This window comes from Scyliorhinus torazame, chromosome 1 (assembly GCF_047496885.1).
Source record: "Scyliorhinus torazame isolate Kashiwa2021f chromosome 1, sScyTor2.1, whole genome shotgun sequence".
Lineage (NCBI taxonomy): Eukaryota > Metazoa > Chordata > Chondrichthyes > Carcharhiniformes > Scyliorhinidae > Scyliorhinus > Scyliorhinus torazame.
The window spans coordinates 102,338,496-102,366,145 of NC_092707.1; the positions used below are offsets into that span (position 1 = coordinate 102,338,496).

The 27,650-nt window shown below is 50.2% G+C and overlaps 1 protein-coding gene across 2 annotated transcripts in view; it reads left to right on the plus strand.

Moving 5' to 3' along the window:
* The window catches only part of LOC140410616 (POZ-, AT hook-, and zinc finger-containing protein 1-like), a 139,080-nt gene that overhangs the window by 81,173 nt on the left and 30,257 nt on the right, over window positions 1-27,650 (plus strand). For both annotated transcript variants that reach the window (XM_072498933.1, XM_072498941.1), the window contains exon 2: window positions 24,017-24,080. In XM_072498933.1, the coding sequence (XP_072355034.1) occupies window positions 24,017-24,080 (64 nt within the window). The remainder of the gene's footprint in view (window positions 1-24,016; window positions 24,081-27,650) is intronic.

Sequence of the window (27,650 nt, forward strand, 5' to 3'; positions counted from 1 at the left end):
AATGTTCAATGCTCTCAGCGCCATTGCCAAAGGCTCTATGGCCAGGACAAACAGTAATGGGAGTCTCACCCCCCCGACACAGATTGAAATATTCTGATCGAACCTGGTTTGCCCTTGCATTCCCCACCGGTGCCTGATAAAGCAACCGGACCCAATCCACAAATCCCTGCCCAAACCCAAAACTTCCCAGGACATCCCATAAATACTTCCACTCTTTTTCTGCATCCATGGCCACCACCTTGTCCTCGCGCCCCTCAGCAGGCATCATTATTACATTTATGAGCTGCCTAATGTTGGATGTCAGGTGTTGTCCCTTAACAAATCCCGTCTGGTCCTCCTCGTGTGGCCAAGATCTTTGCTAGCAATTTTGCATCCACATTTAGCAGGGAGATTGGCCTATACAAACCACAGCTCTCCGGATCCTTATCCCGTTTCAAAATAAGGGAAATTGATGCCTGTGATAACGTTGGGGGGAGCACTCCCAGCTCTTCGACTCATTAAAAACCTTTACCAGTAGCGGCCCCAACAGCCCGGAAAACCTTTTATAAAACTCAACCGGGTATCCGTCTGGTCTCGGGGCTTTACCCGATTGCATCGCCCCCAACCCGCCTATAACTTCCCCAAGCCCAATTGGGGCTCACAGGTCCTCCACCAACTCCTCATCTATGCTCCGTAACTCCAGCCCCCCCAGAAATCCTTTCATATTGTCCTCCCCGGCTGGGGGTTCCGATTTATACAATTTACTATAAAACTCCCGAAACACACGATTCATCCCCGTCTGATCCAGAATCCCCCCCCCCCCCCCCCCGTATCTCTCACCTTCCCAATCTCTCTCGCCGTCTCCTGTTTCCTCAGCTGGTGCGCCAACATCCTGCAGGCTTTTTCCCCATATTCATGCACCGCCCCCTTTACCCTCCTCCGCTGTCCCTCCGCAACCTGTGGATTGGAACCCAACTTCCAGCTGCAGTCTCTGACGCTCCTTCGGAAGCCTGTCATCCAGAGACTCCGCGTACATCCTGTCCACCTGTAAAATTTCACCTGCCAATCTGCCCAACTCCGCCCACTCAGCCTACTCCGTATGGATCCGAATTGAGATGAGTTTCCCCCCTAATAACCGCCTTCACTGCCTCCCGAACCACCCCCACCGAAACCTCACCTGTGTCATTGATCCTTATATAACCCCGAATGGCCTCCCCATACCCGCTCACATGCCTCCTCGTCTGCCAACAGCCCCACATTAAACTTCCATTGCAGGTGCTGGGCCTTTCCTTTGCTAACTTGAAAATCCACCCAGTGCAGGGTGTGGTCTGACACCACTATTGCTGAATATTCAGCATCTACCACTTCAGCCAGCAGCACCCCCCGCCCCACCCCACACCCACCGGCATGCGCCCCATGAACCCCTGGAGTTCCTTTGCCATAGCTGATACCTTCCCAGACCTAGAGCTTGACCGGTCCAGCCTTGGATCCAGGACCGTATTGAAATCTCCCCCCATACTCAGTCGCTGTGCATCTAGGTCCGGGATCTTCCCCAGAACCTTTCTAAAAAACTGAACGTCATCCCAGTTCAGAGCATATATATTTACCAGTACCACGGCCATTCGCTCCAGCTTCCCACTAACCATAACATATCTACCCTCCCGGGTCCGCCTCTATGTTCCCCACGTCAAATGCCACCCTCTTATTAACCAAGATCGCCACCCCCATTGTTTTAAAGTCTAACCCCGAATGGAACCCTTGTCCAATCAATCCCTTCCTTAACCTAAACTGATCCCCCCACCTTCTGATGTGTCTCCTGCAACATAGCCACGTCCGCCTTCAGCTGCCTCAAGTGCGTGAACACACGTTCCCTTTTGACTGGCCCATTCAGTCCCCGAACATTCCACGTGAACAGCCTGGTCGGGGCCCCCCCGCCGATCAACCATAACCTCTCCTAGGCCAGCCTGCGCCCCATGCCCTGCACCTCCCGTGGCCCACCATCGGGCAAGTACCGTCATCAATTCTCCTCCTCCTCAGCTTTGAAAGTCCGCTCCTCATCAGCAGTATAATCCCTCCCAAGGTCCGAACCGAGAGACCCACCCCATATCCCTTAACAATACACTGTAGGGGCGGCATGTGGCGCAGTGGCTAGCACAATTGCTTCACAGTTCCAGGGTCCCATGTTCGATTCCGGCTTGGGTCACTGTCTGTGCGGAGTCTGCACATCCTCCCCGTGTGTGCGTGGGCTTCCTCCGGGTGCTCCGGTTTCCTCCCACAGTCCAAAGATGTGCAGGTTAGGTGGATTGGCCATGATAAATTGCCCTTAGTGTCCAAAAATTGCCCTTAGTGTTGGGTGGGGTTGCTGGGTTGTGGGGATAGGGTGGAGGTGTTGACCTTGGGTGGGGTGCTCTTTCCAAGAGCCGATGCGGACTCGATGGGCCGAATGGCCTCCTTCTGCACTGTAAATTCTATGATAATCTATGAGTGGTTATCACTGGGGCTGTGGTGCTGAGGACCCGGGTTCGAATCCGGCCCCGGGTCACTATCCGTGTGGAGTTTGCACATTTGCCCCATGTCTACGTGGGTTTCAGCCCCACAACCCAAAGATGTGTAGGTTTTTAAAAATTCAAAGTAGTTACAGCAAATAAACACCCCGGGAAACATTCTTCCCAACAATCCCCCCCCGCACGCACGCGACGAACAGCGCCTCAAACGGTCACAAACATCCCCCACTTTTCTGAGCCCCTTAACTCATACTTTATCTTCTCTTATTGCAGGAAGTCGTACAGGTCACCCAACCATGCTGCTACCCCCGGTGGCGATGCCGACCGCCACTCCAGCAAAATTTGTCGCCGTGCAATCAGAGAGGCAAAGGCCATGACATCGGCCTTCCTCCTCTCCATGAGCTCCGGCTTCTCTGAAACCCCAAATATCGCCACCAAAGGGTCCGGGTCCACCTCCTCCTCCACTATCCTGGCTAAGACCGCAAACGCTCCCGCCCAGAATCTTCCCAACTTTTCACAACCGCAAAACATGTGCCCATGATTCGCTGGCCCCCGCCCACACCTCTCACACTCATCTGCTGCCCCCTGAAAGAACCCACTCATTCTCGCCCGAGTCACATGCACCCTGTACACCACCTTAAACTGTGTCAGGCTCATCCTTGCACAAGAAGAGGTCCCGTTTACCCTTCGCAGTGCCTCACTCCATACTCCCCAATTGATCTCCATTCCCAACTCCACTTCCCATTTCTCCTTGATCTTCACCACCCGCTCGCCTCCCTGCTCCATCAGCCCCTTATATATATCCCCAATTCTTCCCTCCCCTTCCACATCCGGAAGCAGCAGTCGCTCCAGCAGGGTGTATCCCGGCAATCTAGATAACCCTTTCCAGATCTTTTGTGCAAAGTCCCTGACCTGTAGATACCTGAACTCCCTGTCCGTCGGCAGCTCTACCCTCCCCCTTAGCTCCTCCAGACTGGTGAACCCTTCCTCCAAATACAAATCCCTCACCTTGACCAGCCCCACTTCCCTCCACCTCCTGTATCACTATCTCCCCCCCCCCCCCCCCCCCGGCTCAAACCCATGATCCTCGCACAGCGGCAAAAGCACCGACATCCCTTCCACCCTAAAATGCCTCCTCAGCTGATTCCATATCTTCACCGTGGACTGCACCACTGGGCTCCCTGAATACCTACTCGGAGCCATTGGCAATGCCGCCGTCACCATAGCCCTCAAACTAGACCCCTCACAAGATTCCTCCTCCATCCTAAGCCACTCTACCCTTCTCCTTCCCACCACCGCCGCACCTTGTCCACATTCGCCGCCCAATAATAATGAAGCAGGTTTGGAAACGCCAACCCCCCCCCCCTGCTGCCTCTGCTTCTGTAGCAGGGTCCTCCCCACCCTCGGCACCTTCCCCACCCATACAAAGTCAGAGATGATTGTGTCCACTTTCCGAAAAAAAGCCTTTGGTATAAAGATCGGGAGAGCCTGAAAGATAAACAAGAACCTCGGCAGAATATTCATTTTCACCACTTGGACCCTCCCTGTCAACGTTAAGTTCAGTGTATCCCTCCTCTGTAGATCTTACCTGGCCTCCTCCACCAGTTTTGTTAAGTTCCACTTATGGAGCCCCGTCCAATACCTCACTACCTGAATCCCCAAGTACCTGAACCTATCCCTCGCTACCGTAAATAGCACCCCCCTAAATTAACCCGCTGTGCCAGCTCATTCACCGGGAATACCTCACTTTTCCCTATATTCAGCTTGTATCCCGAGAACTCTCCAAACCTCCCCAACAGGCCCATAATCCTTCCCACACTCTCCAACGGATCCGAAACATATATCAAGAGATCATCGGCACAGAGTGACACCCGATGCTCCCTCTGTCTTCTCATTATTCCCTGCCACTCTGCCGGCCCCCTGAGAGCCATCGCCAATGGCTCTATGGCCAGCGCAACAGCGACAGTGGGCACCCCTGCCTCATACCCCTGTGAAACTCAAGGCTTCGTGAGCTCATATCATTCATCCTCACCCTCGCTCTTGGCAGCACATACAGCAACTGCACCCATGCCACAAATCTCGGCCCATTCCCAAATCTTCCCAAAACTTCAAACAAGTACCGCCACTCCACCCGGTCAAACGCTTTCTCCGCGTCCATGGACACCACCACCTCCGGTACCAGAGCTCTCAACGGATTCATCACCACATTCAACAGCCGTCTTATATTACTCGCGAGCTGCCTGCCCTTCACGAAGCCTGTTTGATCTTCTGTAACCACCCCCGGGTCACAATCCTCCATCCTCCCCGCCAACAACTTAGCCAATACTTTCACATGCGTGTTCAATAGTGATATGGGTCTATATGACCCATATTCCACCGGATCCTTCACTTTTATTGGGATTAGTGTGATTACAGCCTACTTCATCGACTCCGGCAACTCCCCCTTTTCCAGTGCTTCATTTAGCCCAATTCCTTATAAAATTCTGCCGGGTACCCATCCGGCCCAGGGACCTTCCCTGACTTCATACCCCTATTACTATCCAGCACCTCCCTCAGCCCCAAGGGCTCCTCCAACGCCTGCCTCATTGCTTCCTCCACCTGGGGAAATTCCAGCTCACCAGAAACCACCCCATGTCCCCCTCTCCTCCTGGGTCTGCCTCATAAAGTCCCTGGTAATACCCTCTAAATGCCTCATTTATCTTCCCTAGCTCTGACACCACATCCCCAGCTCCAGTCTGGATCTTCAATATTTCCCTGGACGCAGCCTGCCTCCGCAACTGGTGCGCCAGCATGCGGCTCGCCTTCTCCCCATACTGTGCTGCACCCCTCTTGCCCTACGCAGTTACCCTACCGCTCTTCCCATTGTCAGCCTATCAAATTGCCCCTGCAACTTTTTGCTCCTCGCCAATCCCTCCACGGTGGGCACCCTCGAATGTTCCCTGTCCACTTCCACTATCTCACTCACTAGACGGTCATGTTCCGCCCTCCTTTCCTTATTCGCACGAACCGTAAATTAGATAATTTCTCCCCGGACCACTGCCTTCAGTGCTTCCCAAAAAATGCCCGCTGGCACCTCCCCATTCTGATTGAACTCCACATAATCCCTAATCGCCAACCGCACCTTATCACAGAAACCTCCATCCGCCAACAACCACGAGTCAAACCTCCACCCCGGCCTCTGCTCTCGTCCCGTACTGAACCGAATATCCAGCCAGTGGGGTGCCTGGTCCGAGATAACTATCCCCGCATACTCTGCCCCCTCCACCCCAACCAAAATCTCCCGACTCACGACAAAGTAATTAATCCTCGAATACACCTTATAGACGTGTGAAAAGAAGGAATACCCCCTTCCCCCTGGGTTCCGAAAACGCCATGGATCCACCATACCCATCCTCTCCATAAACCCCCCCCAGCTCCCTTGCCATTCGTATTCTACCCATCGACCTGGGGCTCGATCTAGCCACCCTCGACTCGAGGACACAGTTAAAATCTCCTCCTATGATCAACTGGTGCGTGGCCAAATCCGGGATTGCTGCCAGCAACCCCCTCATAAAACCCACATCATCCAATTTGGGGAATACACATTTACCCACACTACCGGTGCCCTTTTCAATACCCCACTCACAATCACATATCTCCCACCTGGATCCCTCACCTCCTTCGCACTCACGAATCCCATTTTTTTGCTCATTAAAATCGCCATACCCCTCGATTCTGAATCAAACCCCAAGTGAAAAACCTGCCCAACCCACCCCTTCCTTAACCTAACCTGGCCTTTCACACGGAGGTGTGTCCCCTGCAAAAAGCCAACCCCCGCTTTCAAGCTCCTGAGGTGTGTGAACACCCGCGATCTTTTAACTGGCCCATTCAGTCCCCGGACGTTCCACGTTACCAACCTTACCGGAGGCTTGCGCCTCCAATGCCCTCTACCGTCCGTCATCTTCCCCACTTAACTCCTGCCCCTTTAATTCCACTCTGTACCTAGCCCATCCCAGATGGCCCCTTTCTTCACCCTTGACCAGGTCATCACTCACCCCCTGCCACGTCGCAGAAACACCCCCCTCCCCGCTTTTCCCCTTGCCCTTCTTCCCCCCCCCCACCACTTCCCCTTTCCCCCTTCCCCCCGGCCACCCCTCTTGGCCTTCTACCCCACCACCTCACTTCTGTTCACCAGCATAACCTGCTAGCGTGGCTGCCCTGCCCAAAGGCACACCTTAATGACCTCCCCCTCCCTTTCCTCAGCTCCAAGAAGATGGCCACCTGCTGGCCTTGCCCTCCCCCATCCAAACAAGGACTTCTCCTGAACTCCAGGTAGCCGTCTCCAAAAGCAAACAAACAGATGTTAAACACGAACAGTCCCATAAAACAGGAGGGGGGATGGGAACATCCATCCCCACATGAACTTTTCACCCCTACAACTCCTTACAATCTCAACATTGAACAGAAACCACCTCCCCACAAAAAAAGGGCGAAAATCCCCCAATCCCTATACCCACTTCAAACATGCTCCCGACCATTACATAGTGCCAGCACCCCGGTTCCCAAGCATTGTCCACTCAGTTCTCCACCAGTTTATGCTCCTTAATGAAGTCTTCGGCTGCTTCTGGGGTCTCGAAATAATACTCCCGGCCTCCAAACGTCACCCATAATTTCACTGGGTAGAAGAGCACCCCAAACCTGATCTGCCGCCGGTACAGCACCGCCTTGGCCTTGTTGAAACCTGCCCGCCGTTTTGCCAACTCTGCTCCGATGTCCTGATAAATCCGGACGTTATTTCCCACCCAGTCGCAGCTACATTTCTCCCTGGCCCACCGTAGAATTTTCTCTTTCTCCACAAATTTATGGAGTCTCACGATCACCGCCCGCGGCGGCTCCCCAGCTCGAGGCTTCTGCCTCAGAGACCTATGCCTCTGTCCACTTCAGGTGCCTTATCTAGCACCCCTTCTGCCACCAGCCCCACCAGCATCTTTGAGACGTACCTCGTGGCACTCACGCCTTCCACTCCTTCAGGCAGGCCCACTATTCGCAGGCTCTGTCTTCTCAAGGTATTCTCCTGTTCCTCAACCTTTGTCCTCAATGTTTTACAAAGGTCACCTAGGAGCCCCACCCCTGCCTCCAGAGCCACCACACGATCGCTGTGGTCCGAGATCACTCCTTCAATCTCCCGAATCTACGACCCCTGCACCTCCAAACACCTCCATCAGCTCTAAAGTACCCTTCAGCGGTGCCACAGCTTCTGCAATGGCCTTTGCATGATCCTCACGCATTTCTTTCCTCTGTTTATGGAATTCCTCCTTGATAAAAGTCGACAGTTCCTGTATCTGGGGCCTTACAGCTTACCCCTCCCCCTCCTCCATGCTGGAAGAGACTGTCTGTGAAGCACAAGACTGTTTCAACTTTCCAGCCAAACCTCTCACTGTTTTCTGCCGGGTCCGGTGATCAGAAGACATACCATTCCAGGGGTAAACTACTCCTCTAACATTCACCTACGCCTTTTCATCAAAATTCCACCCGGATCTGTGTGAAAAGAGCCCTTTTCTGTGACTTTAAGCAGGTACAGCCCTATATTTGACCACTCACTCCATAGTCACAACCGGAAGTCACCCAAAGATGTGCAGATTAGGCCACGCTAAATTGCCCCTTAATTGGAAACAAATAATTGGGTACTCCAAAATTTAAAAAATGAAGAAAAAAAACAAAGCACTGTAACTGGCCCAACCCCAAACAGAACCGTAAAACAGAAAAAAGCTAAAGAAACCCAAGCAACAAAAACTCAAAAGTTTTTCACAGCATAGTTCAGTTCTCCTCAATCAAAGTTCAAGGTCCTCCTTCTCCAGCCAGTCCATTCTCCTTCAAAGTCCACTGCCTCCTCCGCCGAGCCAAAGTACAGCTCCCGGTCCCATGTTCTGCCTCTGAGAACGGTTCTCCAGGTCCTCCACTTTCTCCAGCAGTCGGTTCTGCTGGTCACGCATCAGCCCAATCTCTGCTGCCATAGAGGTGAACTGTTCCTCATCCTCCCCCGTCAGCTCCTCCAAGCTCTGGATCGCCTGTCCCTGGGCTGCCAGTCTTGTCGCCACCGCCTGGGCCAGGTCCTCCGAACTTTGCTTGTGCTGTTGGGTGAACGTCTCATTCAGGAAGCTCACCAACTGGTCCATTGACCACTGAGCTGGCAGGGACAGACCCTGCCCATCCGCCATCTCCACGTGCGCTGTCCACTTCTCACTCGTCTTGACCAACTGGTTCGCTTTTTTCCGGGCATTTCCAGTCCGCAGCTCCATAAACTCGGGGTCACTCTCTTCTGCTCTCACTTCTGCACCTTTTCCCACAAAATTCCTGGGACAAACCGGCGTAAAGGCCACAAAAAGATCACCATGAGCGGGAGCTGCCAAATATGCGACCACTCACTCCATGGCTGCCACCGGAAGTCTTCAATCTATCAAATATCAATCTAGCACCTTATCCAAAAAATCTGTTTATTTTGTTTGAGCTGACTAATAATTTCCTCTTTCTTACATTGAAGCTAGTTGTTAGCACCCTGTGTTTCAATCCAGGCTTTTCGGACGAGATGGATAAAAGTCTTGTCTATTTTCTGGAATTGGGTGAAATGAGCTTGTCTGTATTCCTGTGAATGTGGACGTACAGGGCATCTGAAAGCATTCATACATGCTCAATTTATGATTTCATGCAACGCAGCAATATGATTGGCTGGTGTTAGAAGTAGAAAGGTTTGCGGTTGGTTACAGTTGCATCAGAGTAGACATTGATTCAAGATTGAGTCTGCAGGCCTTGAAGGTTCAACCAAAATGTAAAGCTTTATTTAGAAGATATTAACACGACAGGCTGTGATGTTAGACTGCCCGTTTGCCCGTGCAAATGGCTAATGATGACGTCACGCAATTGTTCTCTTAAAGTGCCCCTGTTTAGCTACAAGATTGCTTGTGAGGAATCACTAAAACACTATGAATACACAAAATTTTCTCCCTCTTTAAATCAAAGATCCCTGACACAATAAAGAATATAACATTAGCAACATCAACAATCAATCAACAGTCAATATGTCCGATGTCCAGGAGGTCGTCGTTCTCTGCGTGGTTGTCGGCAAACCGTGGGCACTTGCTCTTTAGTACTTGCTGCAACCTCTGGTGCCTTTGGCTTAGTGTGAGCATCGTCAGTGCCTATCTTAACTAGAGTCGCCATAGTGATCTGAGGTTGCATCTGTGTTTGATTCGCAATTGAGGTGGTGTTTTCCCCAATTGGTTCGGTTAGTATCAGTTCTCAGGAAGGTCCAGGTCGCCTGGATTTTGACTCTTTCAGATTGGTTCTTGTCGCTGAAAGTTGATCTGCATGCCTTCTCCATATTACATTGTCTCGGGTCTGTATGGTGGAGGAGATGGATCCTGCTGAGCTAGGACAGTTGGAGAATCCACTTTACACTTGTTGTATTTCTGGTCGGGCATCCTGACCCTACCGAGAAACACAACATTTCGCCTTGTTCTCCTGCCGTAATGTGATCCGGCTTCTTTTTCTCGACAATTTATTTTGTCTTGGGTGGTTTGAGAAAATCAAATGCAATGCCTAATTGACGTTTAACCATTAGCAACGGCGGAGACACCTGGGTTGTTGAGCGCGCAGTGTTTCTGTACATGAGCCGGAATTGACTCTAACATTTAGACAATTAACTTTGTTCTCGGGTTACGTTTAATAAATGTTTCATCGTCTGTACAAAACATTCTGCTAGCCCATTTGTGGCAGGGTGATGAGGAGCGGACGGGATGTGTTGAATTTCGTTCTCCTTCAAGCAATTTATGAACTCTTTTTTAAATAAACATTTTATTGAGATATTTCTTTGGCATTGTAACAGCAACAAAACAAACAACGTACATAACACGGAAAATATTAACATAGTGCAAATACCACCTTCCTCTCCCACAGGTCCCGCCATTACTTACCTCCCTAATCTACGCTAGCCTAACCCCCCCCCCCCTTCCTGCTGACACGATTAATTCTCTGCGAGGAAGTCGACGAATGGTTGCCACCTCCGAGTGAACCCTAACAGAGACCCTCTCATGACAAACTTAATTTTCTCCAGGCAGAGGAAGCCAGCCATGTCCGATAGCCAGGTCTCCGATTTCGGGGGCTTCGAGTCCCTCCATGCTAGTAATATCCGCCACCGGGCAACCACGGAAGCAAAGGCCAGAACATCTGCCTTTTTCTTCTCCTGGATTCCCAGATCCTGTGACACCCCGAAAATCGCCACCTCTGGACTCATTGCCACCCTTGTTTTTAATACCTTGGACATGGCGTCGGCAAACCCCTGCCAAAATCCCCATCAGGTTTGGACATGTCCAGAACATGTGGACATGGTTCGCTGGCCCCCCGCACACTTCGCACACCTGTCCTCCACCCCAAAGAATCTGCTCATCCGGGCCACTGTCATGTGAGCCCGGTGAACGACCTTAAATTGGATCACGCTGAGCCTGGCACATGTTGCGGTCGCGTTGACCCCACTCAGCATGTCCGCCCAAAGGCCCTCCTCTAACTCTCCCCCCCCAGCTCCTCCCACTTTTGCTTCAGCTCCTCGGTCTGCGCCTCCTCCGATCCCATAAGCTCTTTATATGTGTCCGAGACGTTCCCCTCTCCTATCCATCCTGTAGAAATCACCCTATCCTGAATCCCCCTTAGCGGCAGGAGTGGGAAGGTTGGTACCTGCCTCCGCAGAAAGTCCCGCACCTGCAGATATCGAAATTCATTTACCCCGCCAATGCAGACTTCTCCTCCAGCGCCCTCATACTCGGGAAGCTTCTTGCTATAAACAAGTCCCCCATCCTCTCGATCCCCGCTCTCTGCCAAATTCTGAACCCCCCGTCCATCCTCCCCAGGGCAAACCGGTGATTATCACAGATTGGGGACCACACGATGCCCCCTCCGCTCCCACATGTCTCCTCCACTACCCCCAGACTCTCAGGGACACCACCACCACTGGACTGGTGGAGTATCGTGCCGGTGGCAACGGCAGAGGCGCTGTTACTAATGCCCCCAGACTTGTGCCCTTGCAAGAAGCCCCCTCCATGCGCACCCATGCCGGCTCCCCCCCCACCAGCCACCTCCTCACCATGGCTATATTAGCCGCCCAGTAATAATTGCTGAAATTCGGCAGCGCCACCCCACCATCCCCCCGACTCCGCTCGAGCATTGCCCTCTTCACTCGCGTGGACTTGCCCCCCCACACAAAGCCCCCCCCCCCACACAAAATCCACAATAACTTTATTGATCCGCTTAAAAAAGGACCGCGGGATGAAGATGGGGAGGCATTGGAAAACAAACAGGAATCTCGGGAGGGCCATCATTTTTACCGATTGAACTCTGCCCGCCAAAGACAACGGGAGCACATTCCATCTCCAGAAATCCTCCTTCATCTGATCCACCAGCCGGGCCAAGTTCAATATATGTAGCCTGTCCCAATCCCTCGCCACTTGGATACCTAGTTACCTGAAACTGTCCCCTACCACTCTGAACGGCAGTTCCCCAGTCGCCTCACCTGACCCCTCGCCTGGGCCACAAACATCTCGCTCTTCCCCATATTGAGCTTATACCCCGAAAACCGGCCGAATTCCCCTAAAATTCCAATAATTTCTTCCATCCCCTCCATTGGGCCTGAGACATACAAAAGGAGGTCATCCGCGTACAGCGAGACCCTGTGCTCCACCACTACCCCCGGACAAGCCCCTTCCAGCCCCTTGAGGCCCTCAGAGCAATTGCCAGCGGCTCTATTGCCAGCACAAACAGCAGTGGGGGGAGAGGGCATCCCTGTCTCGTCCTCCGGTGCAGTCTGAAATAGTCCGAAGTCGCCCTGTTTGTCCGTACACTTGCAACCGGAGCCCGGTGCAGCAACTTAACCCAGTCAACAAAGCCCCTCCCAAATCCGAACCGTTCCAGCACCTCCCATAAATAATCCCACTCAACCCGGTCAAAAGCTTTCTCCCCATCCATCACGACCACTACCTCAACCTTCCTACCTTCCAGGAACATCATGATCACGTTTAACAGCCTTCTTACATTGGCCACCAGCTGGCTGCCCTTAACGAACCCTGTCTGATCCTGCACAATAACGTCCGGTCCACAGTCCTCAATCCTGGAGGACAAAATTCTAGCCAGCAGTTTGGCAGCTACGTTCAACAAGGAAATAGGCCTGTAAGACCCACATAGTTCCGGGTCCTTGCCCCGTTTCAGGATGAGCGCGATCATGGCCTGTGACATCGTCTGGGGCAGAACCCCTCTTTCCCTAGCCTCGTTAAAGACCTTCATCAGCACCGGCCCAAATATTCCGGAGAACTTTTTATAGAACTCGAATGGGTACCCGTCCGGTCCTTGGGCCTTACCCGATTGCATGGCCTTCAAACCCTTCACTATCTCCTCCAGCCCAATTGGGGCCCCCAGCCCTTCTACCAGCTCCCCATCCACCTTCGGGAAAGTCAGCCCCTCCAGGAATTGCCTCATCCCCTCCGGCCCTGCAGGGGGTTCCGACCTGTACAACCTGCTGTAAAAATCCCTGAACGTCTTGCTCACCCCTGCCGAGTCCCCAACTAAGTTCCCATCCCGGTCAATAACTTTCCCTGTTTCCCTAGCTGCCTCCCTCTTCCTGAGCTGCTGTGCAAGCATCCTGCTGGCCTTCTCACCGTGCTCGTAAATTGCCCCCCTTGCCTTTCTGAGCTGTTCCACTGCCATCCCTGTGGTTAACAAGCCAAATTCCGCCTGTAGCCTCCGGCGTTCCCTTAAAAGCCCTGCCTCTGGAGCCTCCGCATATCTCCTATCAACTCATAGAATCTCTTTTACCAGTCGGTCCATCTCTGCCCTGTCTGTCCTGTCCCTGTGGGCCCGGATCGAAATCAGCTCTCCTCTCACCACTGCCTTCAGCGCTTCTCAGACCACCGCTGCTGAAACCTCCCCCGTATCATTTACCTGCAGGTAATTCAGCATGCAATTCCTCAGCCTCGTGCACACCTCTTCGTCCGCCAATAGCCCTACATCCAACCTCCATTGTAGGCGTTGCTTGCTACCCGCTCCATGACCCCTTTCAGCTCCTTTGCCATTGCTGGTGCCGGAGATTTCATAGAATTTGCAGTGCAGAAGGAGGCCATTCGGCCCATCGAGTCTGCACCAGCTCTTGGAAAGAGCACCCCACCCAAGGTCAACACCTCCATCCTATCCCCATAACCCAGTAATCCCACCCAACACTAAGGGCAATTTTGGACACTAAGGGCAATTTATCATGGCCAATCCACCTAACCTGCACATCTTTGGACTGTGGGAGGAAACTGGAGCACCCGGAGGAAACCCACGCACACACGGGGAGGATGTGCAGACTCCGCACAGACAGTGACCCAAGCTGGAATCGAACCTGGGACCCTGGAGCTGTGAAGCAATTGTGCTAACCATGCCCGGTCTCGAGCATGACCGGTCCAGGCCGGGATCAATAACTCTATTAAAATCCCCCCACCCCCCCATGATCAGCTTGTGCGAATCCAAGTCCGGAATCTTCCCTAGCTCCCTCTTTATAAAATCCCCGTCATCCCAATTTGGCGCATATACGTTGACCAGCACTACCTTCATCCCCTGCAGCTTGCCACTGACCATGATATATCGACCTCCCACGTCCGAGACTATTCTTCCCACCTCAAATGTCACCCGCTTATTAACCAAGACGCAACCCCTCTAGTCTTTGTATCCAGCCCCGAGTGGAAAACCTGACTAATCCAGCCTTTCCTCAACCTGACCTGGTCCACTACTTTAAGGTGCGTCTCCTGCAACATTACCACGTCCGCCTTCAGTCCCCTCAGGTGCGCAAATACACGTGCCCTCTTTACCGGTCCATTTCGCCCCCGAACATTCCAGGTGATCAGGCCAGTTGGGGGGGCAAAGTGCCCCCCCCACCCCACCGATCAGCCATCCCCTTTCTTGGGCCCGCCTCCAGCCCCTGCCCCGCACCACCTCCGGTCGCCCCACGGCGGCCCCCACCCCCGACCTCCTCGGTGTCCCTCCACCGAAGTTCCTCCCTCGTCAGCAGAACCCCCCCCCCCCCCCCCCCCCAGCAACACTAATCTAAAACCTAACCCATCTAGTAAACTAAACGTATGCACACCCCCCACTGTGCTTCCGTGAGCTAGCTCACCCAGCTAGCTTGGTGGCCCCCGCCCCCGGTGCCAAGAAGTCTCCCATCTATTGTTCCCTCGCTTCCCTCCCCCCGCTCATACAAACACATTCCCTCATCTAACAATCCCCAAACAAACACCCAACAGCAAGAGAACACAAAAACAAAAGCACCACCCACCGAAACAGGCACGTCTGCATCCCGCAAAAGTGCACATCAATAAAAACAAAAGGGACATTGCCAACATCCACCGAGAAAAAGCACCCGAAAATGAAAAATCGACTTTCCCCCCCACCCTTTGCTTAAACAGAACCCCCAAAACAGACACAAAACAGTAAGAGAAGACATAACCAATTTTAAAACAGGAAAAACAAAACCCCAAAAACAAGGGAGAAAAAAAAAAGGCCCAATATAGGCCAACAAGTTGTCTCAAAGTTCGAGAATTCTTAGACCCCCACCAGTCCTTTTAGCAAAGTCCAGGGCCTCATCGAGCGACTCAGAATAGTGGTGCTGGTCCTCATGCGTGACCCAAAGACGCGCCGGATACAGCAGACCAAACTTCACCTGCTTCTTAAAGAAAATAGCCTTGACTTGGTTAAAGCCTGCCCTCTTCCTCGCCACCTCCACGCTCAGGTCCTGGTACACCCGCAGGATACTGTTGTCCCACTTGCAACTCCGCAGTCACTTGGCCCACAGAAGAATGCATTCTTTGTCCAGGAACCTATGGAATCTCACCACCATTGCCCTCGGAGAGTCCCCCGCCCGCGGCTTCCTTGCAAGCGCTCTGTATGCCCTATCCACTTCCAACGGTCGGGGGAATGCCCCCTCCCCCAGCAGTTTTTCGAACATACCCGCTACGTATGCCCCAGCGTCTGCTCCCTCAGCCCCCTCTGGGAGCCCAACAATTCTTAAGTTCTGCCGGTGGGACCGATTCTCAAGGTCCTCCACCTGCTCCAGGAGCCTTTTCTGCTGTTCCTGAAGCATCCCCACCTCCAGCTCCACCGCTATTTAATGCTCCTCCTGCTCAGCCAGCGCCTTCTCAACCTTCTGGATCGCCCGATCCTGGGCGTCCAATCTATGCTCTAGCCGATCGATTGATTCTTTAACCGGGTCCAAACATTACCGCTTCTGTCTGGCAAAACCATCCTGGATGGCCTGCATCACCTGATCTGTTGGTCGCTGCGCCGCCACCCCAGGGGTCCGGTCCTCGGCCATACTGTCTCCCACTCCAGCTTCAACACAGTTCTTGGCTAACCTCTTATTTCTGCCCTTTCGTGCACTTCTGGTCCTTTGCTCCATACACTAATACGTGGAAACAGTGCCCAATTGCCCCAGCTTTCGAATCCACCGTTTGAACCCCGAAAAAGTCCGGGCGAAAGGTCCAAAAATCCGACAAGAGCAGGAGCCACCAAATATGCGACTTGCTCCCTCATAGCCGCCACCGGAGGTCCGCAGTTTATGAACTCTTGAGATATGTGCTGCGGTCCATTATGTGCCACCAGTTGTTCAGGGAATCAAATGTTGAAGATTTCACCCAATCTCTCAATTGTTTTCACCGAAGACATTGCCTTCATGATGGCAACTTCAAGCCATTTCAAGTGAGCAGTGACTAGAAAGAGAAGCATACACCTTTCTAACGGTCCAGCGTAATCAACATGTACCTATTGCCAGGCCTCTTCTGGCCATACCCATGGGGGCCAAGGGGCTACTGGCGGCAGGTTCAGCACTTTTGCACAAAACAAATGTGTTCCTGCCTTCTCCTCGATTTCAGCATCTAGCCCTGGCCATCAAAAATAGTTCTGGCTATCTCCTTACAATACCAGAGCCTTTTAATTGTTTTATACACGTTTTCTTAACAATGATGGAATGATGATTCACATTCCCCAGAGGAAACAGCCTGCCTGCACTGATAACTCTTCGAGTGGAATATGGCTTTAACTTAGGGTTTGCTCCTGAAGTCTTACCTCAAAGCACAATGTCCATAACCTTTGAACAGTACTGGATCACTTCTGGTATGCTTCTTCACTGCGGTTACAGGAGTGTTATTTACTTGCTCACAGTAGAAAATGTTTCCACACAAACTACTTATCGACGGACTATTTGGCAGGATAGTCGGGAGAGTCCATCTGCATTTTCATGAAGGTTTGACTGATGATACTGGATTGTGTATGTGTGTGCAGACGAGCACTGCCCACCTATGCATTCTGCTCGCTGCCAGTGATGAATCCCGGTATGAGGTCTAAAAATTGTTGTTAGTGGACGATGATCTGTCAATAAAGTGAAATTCCTCTTGTGCAGGAATTGGTAGTGCCGTTTTATTCCAAAAATTATTCCTAGAGCTTCTTTCCATGCATAATTGCTTTTGGGTTTATTCAAGGTCCTTGATGCTTCTCTTCTCCTGTGGGAAACCATCTCAACCCCAACCCCATAAATTGATGTGTGTGACATGTCAGTTGCAGGGGTAAATTTGGATCGAAATATGTCAGAATTTCTGATTTGGCCCAGTAACAGTGATATATTTCCAAATCAGGGTAATGTGTGACTAGGAGGGAAGCTTCCAAGTGGTGGTGGTCCCATATATCTGCTCCTCGTATGTTTCTAGTTGGTAGTGGTCGTGGGTTTGGAAGGTGCTCCAACCAATGGAGAGTTTTCCCCGATTCCCCATTGACTGCGGTTTTGCTAGGGATCATAGATACATAGAAGATAGGAGCAGGAGGAGGCCTTTTGGCCCTTCGAGCCTGCTGCGCCATTCATTACGATCATGGCTGATCATCCAACTCAATAGCCTAATCCTGCTTTCTCCCCATAGTCTTTGATCCCATTCTCCCTAAGTGCTATATCTAGCCACCTTTTGAATATATTCAAAGTTTTTGCATCAACTTCAATGAATTCCACAGGTTCACCACTCTTTGTGTAAGTCTCTATGAGATCCCCCCTCATTCTCCTGAACTCCATCAAGAACAATCCCAACCTTGTCAATCTCTCCTCATATGACAGTCCCGCCATTCCTGGAATCAGTCTGGTAAACCATCGCTGCACTTCCTCGAGAGCAAGAACATCCTTTCTCAGAGAAGGAGACCAAAACTGCGCACACTACTCCAGGTGTGGCCTCACCAAGGCCCTGTACAATTGCAGCAACACATTCTACACTCAACCTCTCGCAATGAAGGCCAACATACCGTTAGCCTTCTTTACCGTCTGCTACACCTGCATGCTTACCTTAGCGAATGGTGCACAAGGACACCCAGGTCCCGCTGCACACTCATAGAACATAGAACGATAGAGCGCAGTACAGGCCCTTCGGCCCACGATGTTGCACCGAAACAAAAGCCATCTAACCTACACTATGCTATTATCATCCATATGTTTATCCAATAAACCTTTAAATGCCCTCAATGTTGGCGAGTTCACTACTGTTGCAGGTAGGGCATTCCACGGCCTCACTACTCTTTGCGTAAAGAACCTACCTCTGACCTCTGTCCTATATCTATTACCCCTCAGTTTAAAGCTATGTCCCCTCGTGCCAGCCATTTCCATCCGCGGGAGAAGGCTCTCACTGTCCACCCTATCTAACCCCTGATCATTTTGTATGCCTCTATTAAGTCTCCTCTTAACCTTCTTCTCTCTAACGAAAACAACCTCAAGTCCATCAGCCTTTCCTCATAAGATTTTCCCTCCATACCAGGCAACATCCTGGTAAATCTCCTCTGCACCCGCTCCAAAGCCTCCACGTCCTTCCTATAATGCGGTGACCAGAACTGTACGCAATACTCCAAATGCGGCCGTACCAGAGTTTTGTACAGCTGCAACATGACCTCATGACTCCGGAACTCAATCCCTCTACCAATAAAGGCCAACACTCCATAGGCCTTCTTCACAACCCTATCAACCTGGGTGGCAACTTTCAGGGATCTATGTACATGGACACCTAGATCCCTCTGCTCATCCACACTTCCAAGAACTTTACCATTAGCCAAATATTCCGCATTCCTGTTATTCCTTCCAAAGTGAATCACCTCACACTTCTCTACATTAAACTCCATTTGCCACCTCTCAGCCCAGCTCTGCAGCTTATCTATATCCCTCTGTAACCTGCTACATCCTTCCACACTGTCGACAACACCACCGACTTTAGTATCGTCTGCAAATTTACTCACCCACCCTTCTGCGCCTTCCTCTAGATCATTGATAAAAATGACAAACAGCAACGGCCCCAGAACAGATCCTTGTGGTACTCCACTTGTAACTGAACTTCATTCTGAACATTTCCCATCAACCACCACCCTCTGTCTTCTTTCAGCTAGCCAATTTCTGATCCACATCTCTAAATCACCCTCAATCCCCAGCCTCCGTATTTTCTGCAATAGCCTACCGTGGGGAACCTTATCAAACGCTTTGCTGAAATCCATATACACCACATCAACTGCTCTACCCTCGTCTACCTGTTCAGTCATCTTCTCAAAGAACTCGATAAGGTTTGTGAGGCATGACCTACCCTTCACAAAGCCATGCTGACTATCCCTGATCATATTATTCCTATCTAGATGATTATAAATCTTGTCTCTTATAATCCCCTCCAAGACTTTACCCACTACAGACGTGAGGCTCACCGGTCTATAGTTGCCGGGGTTGTCTCTGCTCCCCTTTTTGAACAAAGGGACCACATTTGCTATCCTCCAATCCTCTGGCACTATTCCTGTAGCCAATGATGACATAAAAGTCAAAGCCAAAGGTCCAGCAATCTCTTCCCTGGCCTCCCAGAGAATCCTTGGATAAATCCCATCAGGCCCCGGGGACTTATCTATTTTCAGCCTGTCCAGAATTGCCAACACCTCTTCTCTACGTACCTCAATGCCATCTATTCTAATAGCCTGGGTCTCCGCATTCTCCTCCACAACATTATCTTTTTCCTGAGTGAATACTGACGAAAAATATTCATTTAGTATCTCGCCTATCTCTTCAGATTCCACACACAACTTCCCATCCCTGTCCTTGACTGGTCCTACTCTTTCCCTAGTCATTCGCTTATTCCTGACATACCTATAGAAAGCTTTTGGGTTTTCCTTGATCCTACCTGCCAAATACTTCTCATGTCCCCTCCTTGCTCGTCTTAGCTCTCTCTTTAGATCCTTCCTCGCTACCTTGTAACTATCCATCGCCCCAACTGAAACTTCACACCTCATCTTCACATAGGCCTCCTTCTTCCTCTTAACAAGATATTCCACTTCTTTGGTAAACCACGGTTCCCTCGCTCTACGCCTTCCTCCCTGCCTGACCGGTACATACTTATCAAGAACACGCAGAAGCTGATCCTTGAACAAGCTCCACTTATCCAGTGTGCCCAACACTTGCAGCCTATTTCTCCACCTTATCCCCCCCCCAAGTCACGTCTAATGGCATCATAATTGCCCTTCCCCCAGCTATAACTCTTGCCCTGCGATGTATACTTATCCCTTTCCATCATTAACGTAAACGTCACCGAATTGTGGTTTACTCCTTGGCTCCTTTTAAAAAAAAATTAGAGTACCCAATTATTTGTTTTTCCAATTAAGGGGCAATTTAGCGTGGCCAATCCACCTACCCGGCACATCTTTTTTTGGGTTGCGGGAGTGAGACCCCCACAGACACGGGGAGAATGAGCAATTTCCACACGGACAGTGACCCGGGGCCAGGATCGAACACGGGTCCACGGCACCGTGAGGCGGCAGTGCAAACCACTGTGCCACCATGCTGCTCTTTGCTCGGGTTCTTTGATGCTTTGGTGAATTCCTGCAATGCATCTTGTAGATGGTACACTGCTGCTACTGTGCATCGGTGGTGGAGGGAGGGAATATTTGTGGAAGGGGAGCCAATCAAGCGGGCTGCTTTGTCCTGGCTGATGTGGAGCTTCTTGAGTGTTGTTGGAGCTGCACTCATCCATGCAAGAGGAGAGTATTCCATCACACGCCAGACTTGTGCCTTGTAGGTGGTGGACAGTGCCGCATGATAGCATTGTTGTTGACCCCTTCATCGCTTTACTGATGATTGAGAGTAGACTGATAGGTTGGTAATTGGCTGGATTGCATTTGATCTGCTTTTTGTGTACAGAACATATCTGGGCAATTTTCCACATCGCCGGGTGGATACCAGTTTTGTAGCTCTACTGGAACAGGTTGGCCAGGGGCGTGGCAAGTTCTGGAGTACAAGTCTTCAGAACTATTATCGGAATATTGCCAGGGCCCATAGTCTTTGCAGTGTCTAGTGCCTTCAGCCGTTTCTTGATATCATGTGGGGTGAATTAAATTGGCTGAAGACTGGCACCTATGATGCTGGGGAACTCTGGAGGAGACCGAGTTAGACCATCCACTCGGCACTTCTGGCTGAAATTTATTGAGAATACTTCAGCCTTGACTTTAGCACTGATGTGCTGGGCTCCTCCTCATTGAGGATGGGAATATTTGTGGAGGCACTTCCTCCAGTGGGTTGTATATTTGTCCACCACCATTCACGACTGGATCTGGCAGGACTGCAGATCTTAGATCTGATCAGTTGGTTGTGGGATCACTTAGCTTTGTCAATCGCTTGCTGCTTATGTTGTTTGGCATGCAAGTAGCACTGTGTTGTAACTTCACCAGGTTGACACCTCATTTTTCAGTATGCCTGGTGCTGCTACTGGAACACCCTCCTAGACTCTTCATTGAACCAGGCTTGATCCCCTGGCTTGGTAATGGTAGAAGCGGGGATATACTGAGCCCTGAGATTACAGGTTGTGGCTGAGTACAGTCTTGACTTGCTAGATCTGTTCTGAATGTATCCCATTTAGCACGATGGCAATGTCACACAAGATGCAGGGTATCCTCAATATGAAGACAGAACTTCGTCTCCACAAGGACTTGTGCGGTGGCCACTCCACCGATACTGTCATGGACAGATGCATGTGGCAGGAAGGTTGGTAGGGATGAGGTCTAGTATGCTTTTCCCTCTTGTTTGTTCCCTCACCACCTGCTGCGGTCCTAGTCTAGCAGCTATGCCCTTTAGGACCTGGCCAGCTCGGGCTGTGGTGGGACTACTGAGCCACTTTTGGTGATGGCCATTGAAGTCTCCCACCCAGAGCATATTCTGCACCCTTGCTACCCTGAGTGCTTCCGCCAAGTGGTGTTCAACATGGAGAACCTAGTGGAGTGGTGCAACAACAACAATCTATCCCTTAATGTCAGCAAAACTAAAGAGCTGGTCATTGACTTCAGGAAGCAAAGTACCGTACTGTCAGCATCAACGGGGCCGAGGTGGAGATGGTTAACAGCTTCAAATTCCTCGGGGTTCACATCACCAAAAATCTGTCCTGGTCCAACCACATCGACGCTACCACCAAGAAAGCACAATAGTGCCTATACGTCCGCAGGAAACTAAGGAAATTTGACATGTCCATACTAACTCTTACCGACCTTTACAGATGCACCATAGAAAGCATCCTATCTGGTTGCATCACAGCCTGGTATGGCAACTGCTCGGCCCCAGTCCATCACACAAACCTGCCTCCCATCCATTGACTCCCATCTACACCTCCGCTGCCTGGGGAAAGCGGGCAGCAGAATCAAAGACTCCTCCCACCCAGCTTACTCACTCTTCCAACTTCTTCCATCGGGCAGGAGATACAAAAGTCTGAGAACGCGCACGAACAGATTCAAAAACAGCTTCTTCCCCGCTATTATCGGACTCCTAATCAACCTCCTTATGGACTGACCTGATTAACAGTACATCCTTGTATGCTTCACCCAATGCCGTTGTCTATGTATTTACATTGTGTACCTTGTGTTGTCCTATTATTTATTTTATTTTTATTTTATTTTATTTTCTTGTACTTAATGATCTGTTTGAGCTGCTCGCAGAAAAATACTTTTCACTGTACCTCGGTACACGTGACAATAAACAAATCCAATCCAGTCCAGTCCAATTCATCAGTTGACGGTGCACAGTGCTTGGTAATCAGTAGGAGGTTTCCTTGGCCATGTTTGACCTGTAACCATGAGACTTCATGGGGTCCTAAGTTGATGTTGAGGACTCCCAGGGAAATTCCTTCCGACCATATATCACCGTGCCGCCACCTCTGCTGGGTCTGTCCTGACGGTGAGACAGAACATACCCAGGGATGGTGATGGTGGTGTCTGGAACATTATCTGTAAGGTATGAGTCTGTGAGTGCGACTGTCAAGCTGTTGCTTGACTAGTCTGTGAGACAATTCTTCCAATTTTGGCACAAGCCCCCAGATGTTAGTAAGGAGAATTTTGCGGGTCAACAGGGCTAGGTTTGCCTTTGTCATTTCCAGTGCCTAGGTCGATGCCGGGTGATCCAACCAGTTCCTTTCCTTTTTACTGGCTTTGTAGCGGTTTTTATACAACGGAGTGGTTTGCTTGGCCATTTCAGAGGCATTTAAGAGTCAGCCACATTGCTGTGGATCTAGAGTCACATGTAGGCCAGACCAAGTAAGGGTAGCAGATTTCCTTCCCTAAAGGACATTAATGAACCAGCTGGGTTCAACGATAATCAACAATGGTTTCATCATTAGACTTTTAATTATAGATATTTATTCGATTCAATTTTTAGAATGATTAGGGTTTTGAGAGAGTAAACGAGGAGAAGCTGATACCATTGGTGGAAAGGTCAATAACTGGAGGAGATAGATCCAAGGTGATTGATGAAAGAACCTGAGGTGACTTCTGAGGAAATTTTTTTCATGCGGTGAATTATGATGAATGCAGGTCCTGACAGGTGGATTCAATAATAGCTTCCAAAATCAAAGTGTATAAATACTGTACTTAAGGAAACATTTTTTGGGCTATGGGGAAAAGAGCATGAAAGTGAAACTAAACAGAGCTTTTTTGGAGAGCTGACACATGTTAGTATTCTATAAACCTTTCCCCCCAGATTCTACAGTTAGATTCATAATTTTTATTTCTCACCGTCCATCCTAAGGTGCCATTGTGAGATTCAGCGAAGCTTCTTCGACACCACCTCTGAACTGTGACCTGCACTATTTAGAAAGGCAAGGGCAGCAGGTGCATGGCAGCATCACCCTGACTAGGACATATATTGCCATTCCTTATGGGAAACCCTACCTCTCAGCATTGTTGGAGTTCCTTCACCACACAGATTGCAGAGGTTCAAGGAGAGGGTTGACCATTTCTTTTTTAGCAGCCAAGGATGAACAATAAACACCAATCTTGCCAACAATGCCTAAATCTCTAGAATTCATTTTAAATAAATTCTCCAAAGTACTTGATTCTGTGAAGCTGGAATGCTCTTTAAAGATCTCTCCATGGTTTGTGTGTGTGTATATGTATCTGTTTAAAAAAAGGTTTCATCTTAAATCTCAATGCCTAGCTAATTTTAATATTTTCTTTTACAGACCGGATCACTTGAATGGCCACATCAAACAGGTTCATACCGCAGAGAGGCCTTTTAAATGTCAGGTGCGTTATTTGTTTACCATACAATCTGCAAAGCCCAAAGTGGAGTAGTGACCTCTTTTCTCCATGTCCCGCAGTTCTGTGCGTTCCTCATCCGTTGCTCCTACAGCCTCCCATATTCAAGTCCAGTGACCAGTATATCTAGGGAAAAGAATGCATGCAATGTTTTCCCATTGCCTTCCTCAGGTGCTTAAAGGAAACCCCAGTTCTTTTCCCAAAGGAAAGTCTACCTGTAAGTATCCACCATCCCTCGAGGTTCTAGCTCTTTTGCCACCTCCACCGAAGATTCACTGGTTCTGCCTTTGACAATGGCTTCTAACCCTGAGCTTGGGATCTGTAACTGGGTCTGGGACAACTTACAACAGGACAGGAACGATCACACACACCGGTTTCAAATAACCTTGCCAAACATATAATAAATTTGGGTAACACAGTACACCTTACTTTATAGCAGCTGCTGAAACCCTGCCAGTGACACTCCCAGTGCAATTTGGCAATGGGTGGCAATGGGAGAGTGTCTCTGCAAGCCGTGGTCCTATCTTCACCCAGCAGCTGCACATCAGGGGCTACTGGATACCAATCAGATGCAGAACGGCATGGCAGCACAGTGCTTAGCACTGTTGCTTCACATCGCCTGGGTCCCAGGTTCAATTCCCGGCTTGGGTCACTGTCTGTGCGGAATCTGCACGTTCTCCCTGTGTCTCCATAGGTTTCCTCCGGGTGCTCCGGTTTCCTCCCACAAGTCACGAAAGATGTGATGTTAGGTGAATTGGACATTCTGAATTCTCCCTCAGGGTGTACCTGAACAGGTGGCGACTAGGGGATTTTCACAGTAACTTCGTTGCAGTGTTAATGTAAGCCTACTTGTCACAATAAAGATTATTATTATTACAGAAACCTAGCTTTTACTCGCCCAGGGACATTTAAGGCCAATTTCAGAAATGTTACTCCTACCTTAACTAACATCAATAACTCATCTTGGCTCTGAGAAAGAATGCTATGACGTTCCTGGCATCTTCAGGACAGGGAATTTACCAACTCAACCAATAGGAATAAGTGTTGTTGTTTGATTAATTTCTAAATAGTATTTGGAAATTGTACTGTTGGATAGATTTTTTTTTAAAAGACTCTATATAGAGTCTTTGACAACCACCGAACATCTCAAAACGATTTACGGGCAATAAAGTGGTTTTTTTTTATTTTATTTTTTTATAAATAATATTTTATTGAAAATTTTTGGTCAACCAACACAGTACATTGTGCATCCTTTACACAACATTGTAACAATACAGATAATAATGGCCTTTTTAAATTTAAACAAAAACAACAACAAATAAATAAATATTAAATAACAAAAAAATAAAAACTAGCCCTAATTGGCAACTGCCTTGTCTCAGGCCACCCCGCCCCCCCCCCCCCCCCAAGTCCTGGGCCGCTGCTGCTGCCTTCTTTGTTCTCCCCTATCTATCTTTCCGCAAGATATTCGACGAACGGTTGCCACCGCCTAGTAAACCCTTGAGCCGACCCCCTTAGGACGAACTTAATCCGCTCTAACTTTATGAACCCCGCCATATCATTTATCCAGGTCTCCACCCCCGGGGGCTTGGCTTCTTTCCACATTAGCAATATTCTGCGCCGGGCTACTAGGGACGCAAAGGCCAAAACATCGGCCTCTTTCGCCTCCTGCACTCCCGGCTCTTGTGCAACCCCAAATATAGCCAACCCCCAGCTTGGTTCGACCCGGACTCCTACTACTTTCGAAAGCACCTTTGTCACCCCCATCCAAAACCCCTGTAGTGCCGGGCATGACCAAAACATATGGGTATGATTCGCTGGGCTTCTCGAGCACCTCGCACACCTATCCTCCACCCCAAAAAATTTACTGAGCCGTGTTCTAGTCATATGTGCCCTGTGTAATACCTTAAACTGAATCAGGCTTAGCCTGGCGCACGAGGACGACGAGTTTACCCTGTTTAGGGCATCTGCCCACATCCCCTCCTCAATCTCCTCCCCTAGCTCTTCTTCCCATTTCCCTTTTAGTTCGTCCATCATAGTCTCCCCTTCGTCTCTCATTTCCCTATATATATCCGACACCTTACCGTCCCCCACCCATTTCTTTGAGATGACTCTGTCCTGCACCTCTTGTGTCGGGAGCTGCGGGAATTCCCTCACCTGTTGCCTCGCAAAAGCCCTCAATTGCATGTACCTGAATGCATTCCCTTGGGGCAACCCATATTTCTCGGTCAGCGCTCCCAGACTCGCAAACTTCCCATCCACAAATAGATCTTTCAATTGCGTTATACCTGCTCTTTGCCACATTCCATATCCCCCATCCATTCCCCCCGGGGCAAACCTATGGTTGTTTCTTATCGGGGACCCCCCCAGTGCTCCGGTCTTTCCCCTATGTCGTCTCCACTGTCCCCAAATCTTCAGTGTAGCTACCACCACCGGACTCGTGGTATAGTTCCTTGGTGAGAACGGCAATGGGGCTGTCACCATAGCCTGCAGGCTGGTCCCCCTACAGGACGCCCTCTCTAATCTCTTCCACGCCGCTCCTTCCTCCTCTCCCATCCACTTACTCACCATTGAAATATTAGCGGCCCAATAATACTCACTTAGGCTCGGTAGTGCCAGCCCCCCCCCTATCCCTACTACGCTGTAAGAATCCCTTCCTCACTCTCGGAGTCTTCCCGGCCCAAACAAAACCCATGATACTCTTTTCTATCCTTTTGAAAAAAGCCTTCGTGATCACCACCGGGAGACACTGAAACACAAAGAGGAATCTCGGGAGGACCACCATCTTAACCGCCTGCACCCTCCCTGCCATTGACAATGCTACCATATCCCATCTCTTGAAATCTTCCTCCATCTGTTCCACCAACTGCGTCAAATTTAGCCTGTGCAATGTGCCCCAATTCTTAGCTATCTGGATCCCCAGGTAACGAAAGTCTCTTGTTACCTTCCTCAACGGTAGGTCTTCTATTTCTCTACTCTGCTCCCCTGGATGCACCACAAACAGCTCACTCTTCCCCATGTTCAATTTATACCCTGAAAAATCCCCAAACTCCCCAAGTATCCGCATTATTTCTGGCATCCCCTCCGCTGGATCCGCCACATATAGTAGCAGATCATCCGCATATAAAGATACCCGGTGTTCTTCTCCTCCCCTAAGTATTCCCCTCCATCCCTTGGAACCTCTCAGCGCTATCGCCAGGGGCTCAATCGCCAGTGCAAACAGTAATGGGGACAGAGGACATCCCTGCCTTGTCCCTCTATGGAGCCGAAAATATGCCGATCCCCGTCCATTCGTGACCACACTCGCCACTGGGGCCCTATACAACAGCTGCACCCATCTAACATACCCCTCTCCGAACCCAAATCTCCTCAACACCTCCCACAGATAATCCCACTCCACTCTATCAAATGCTTTCTCGGCATCCATCGCCACTACTATCTCCGTTTCACCCTCTGGTGGGGCCATCATCATTACCCCTAACAACCTCCGTATGTTCGTGTTCAGCTGTCTCCCCTTCACAAACCCAGTTTGGTCCTCATGAACCACCCCCGGGACAC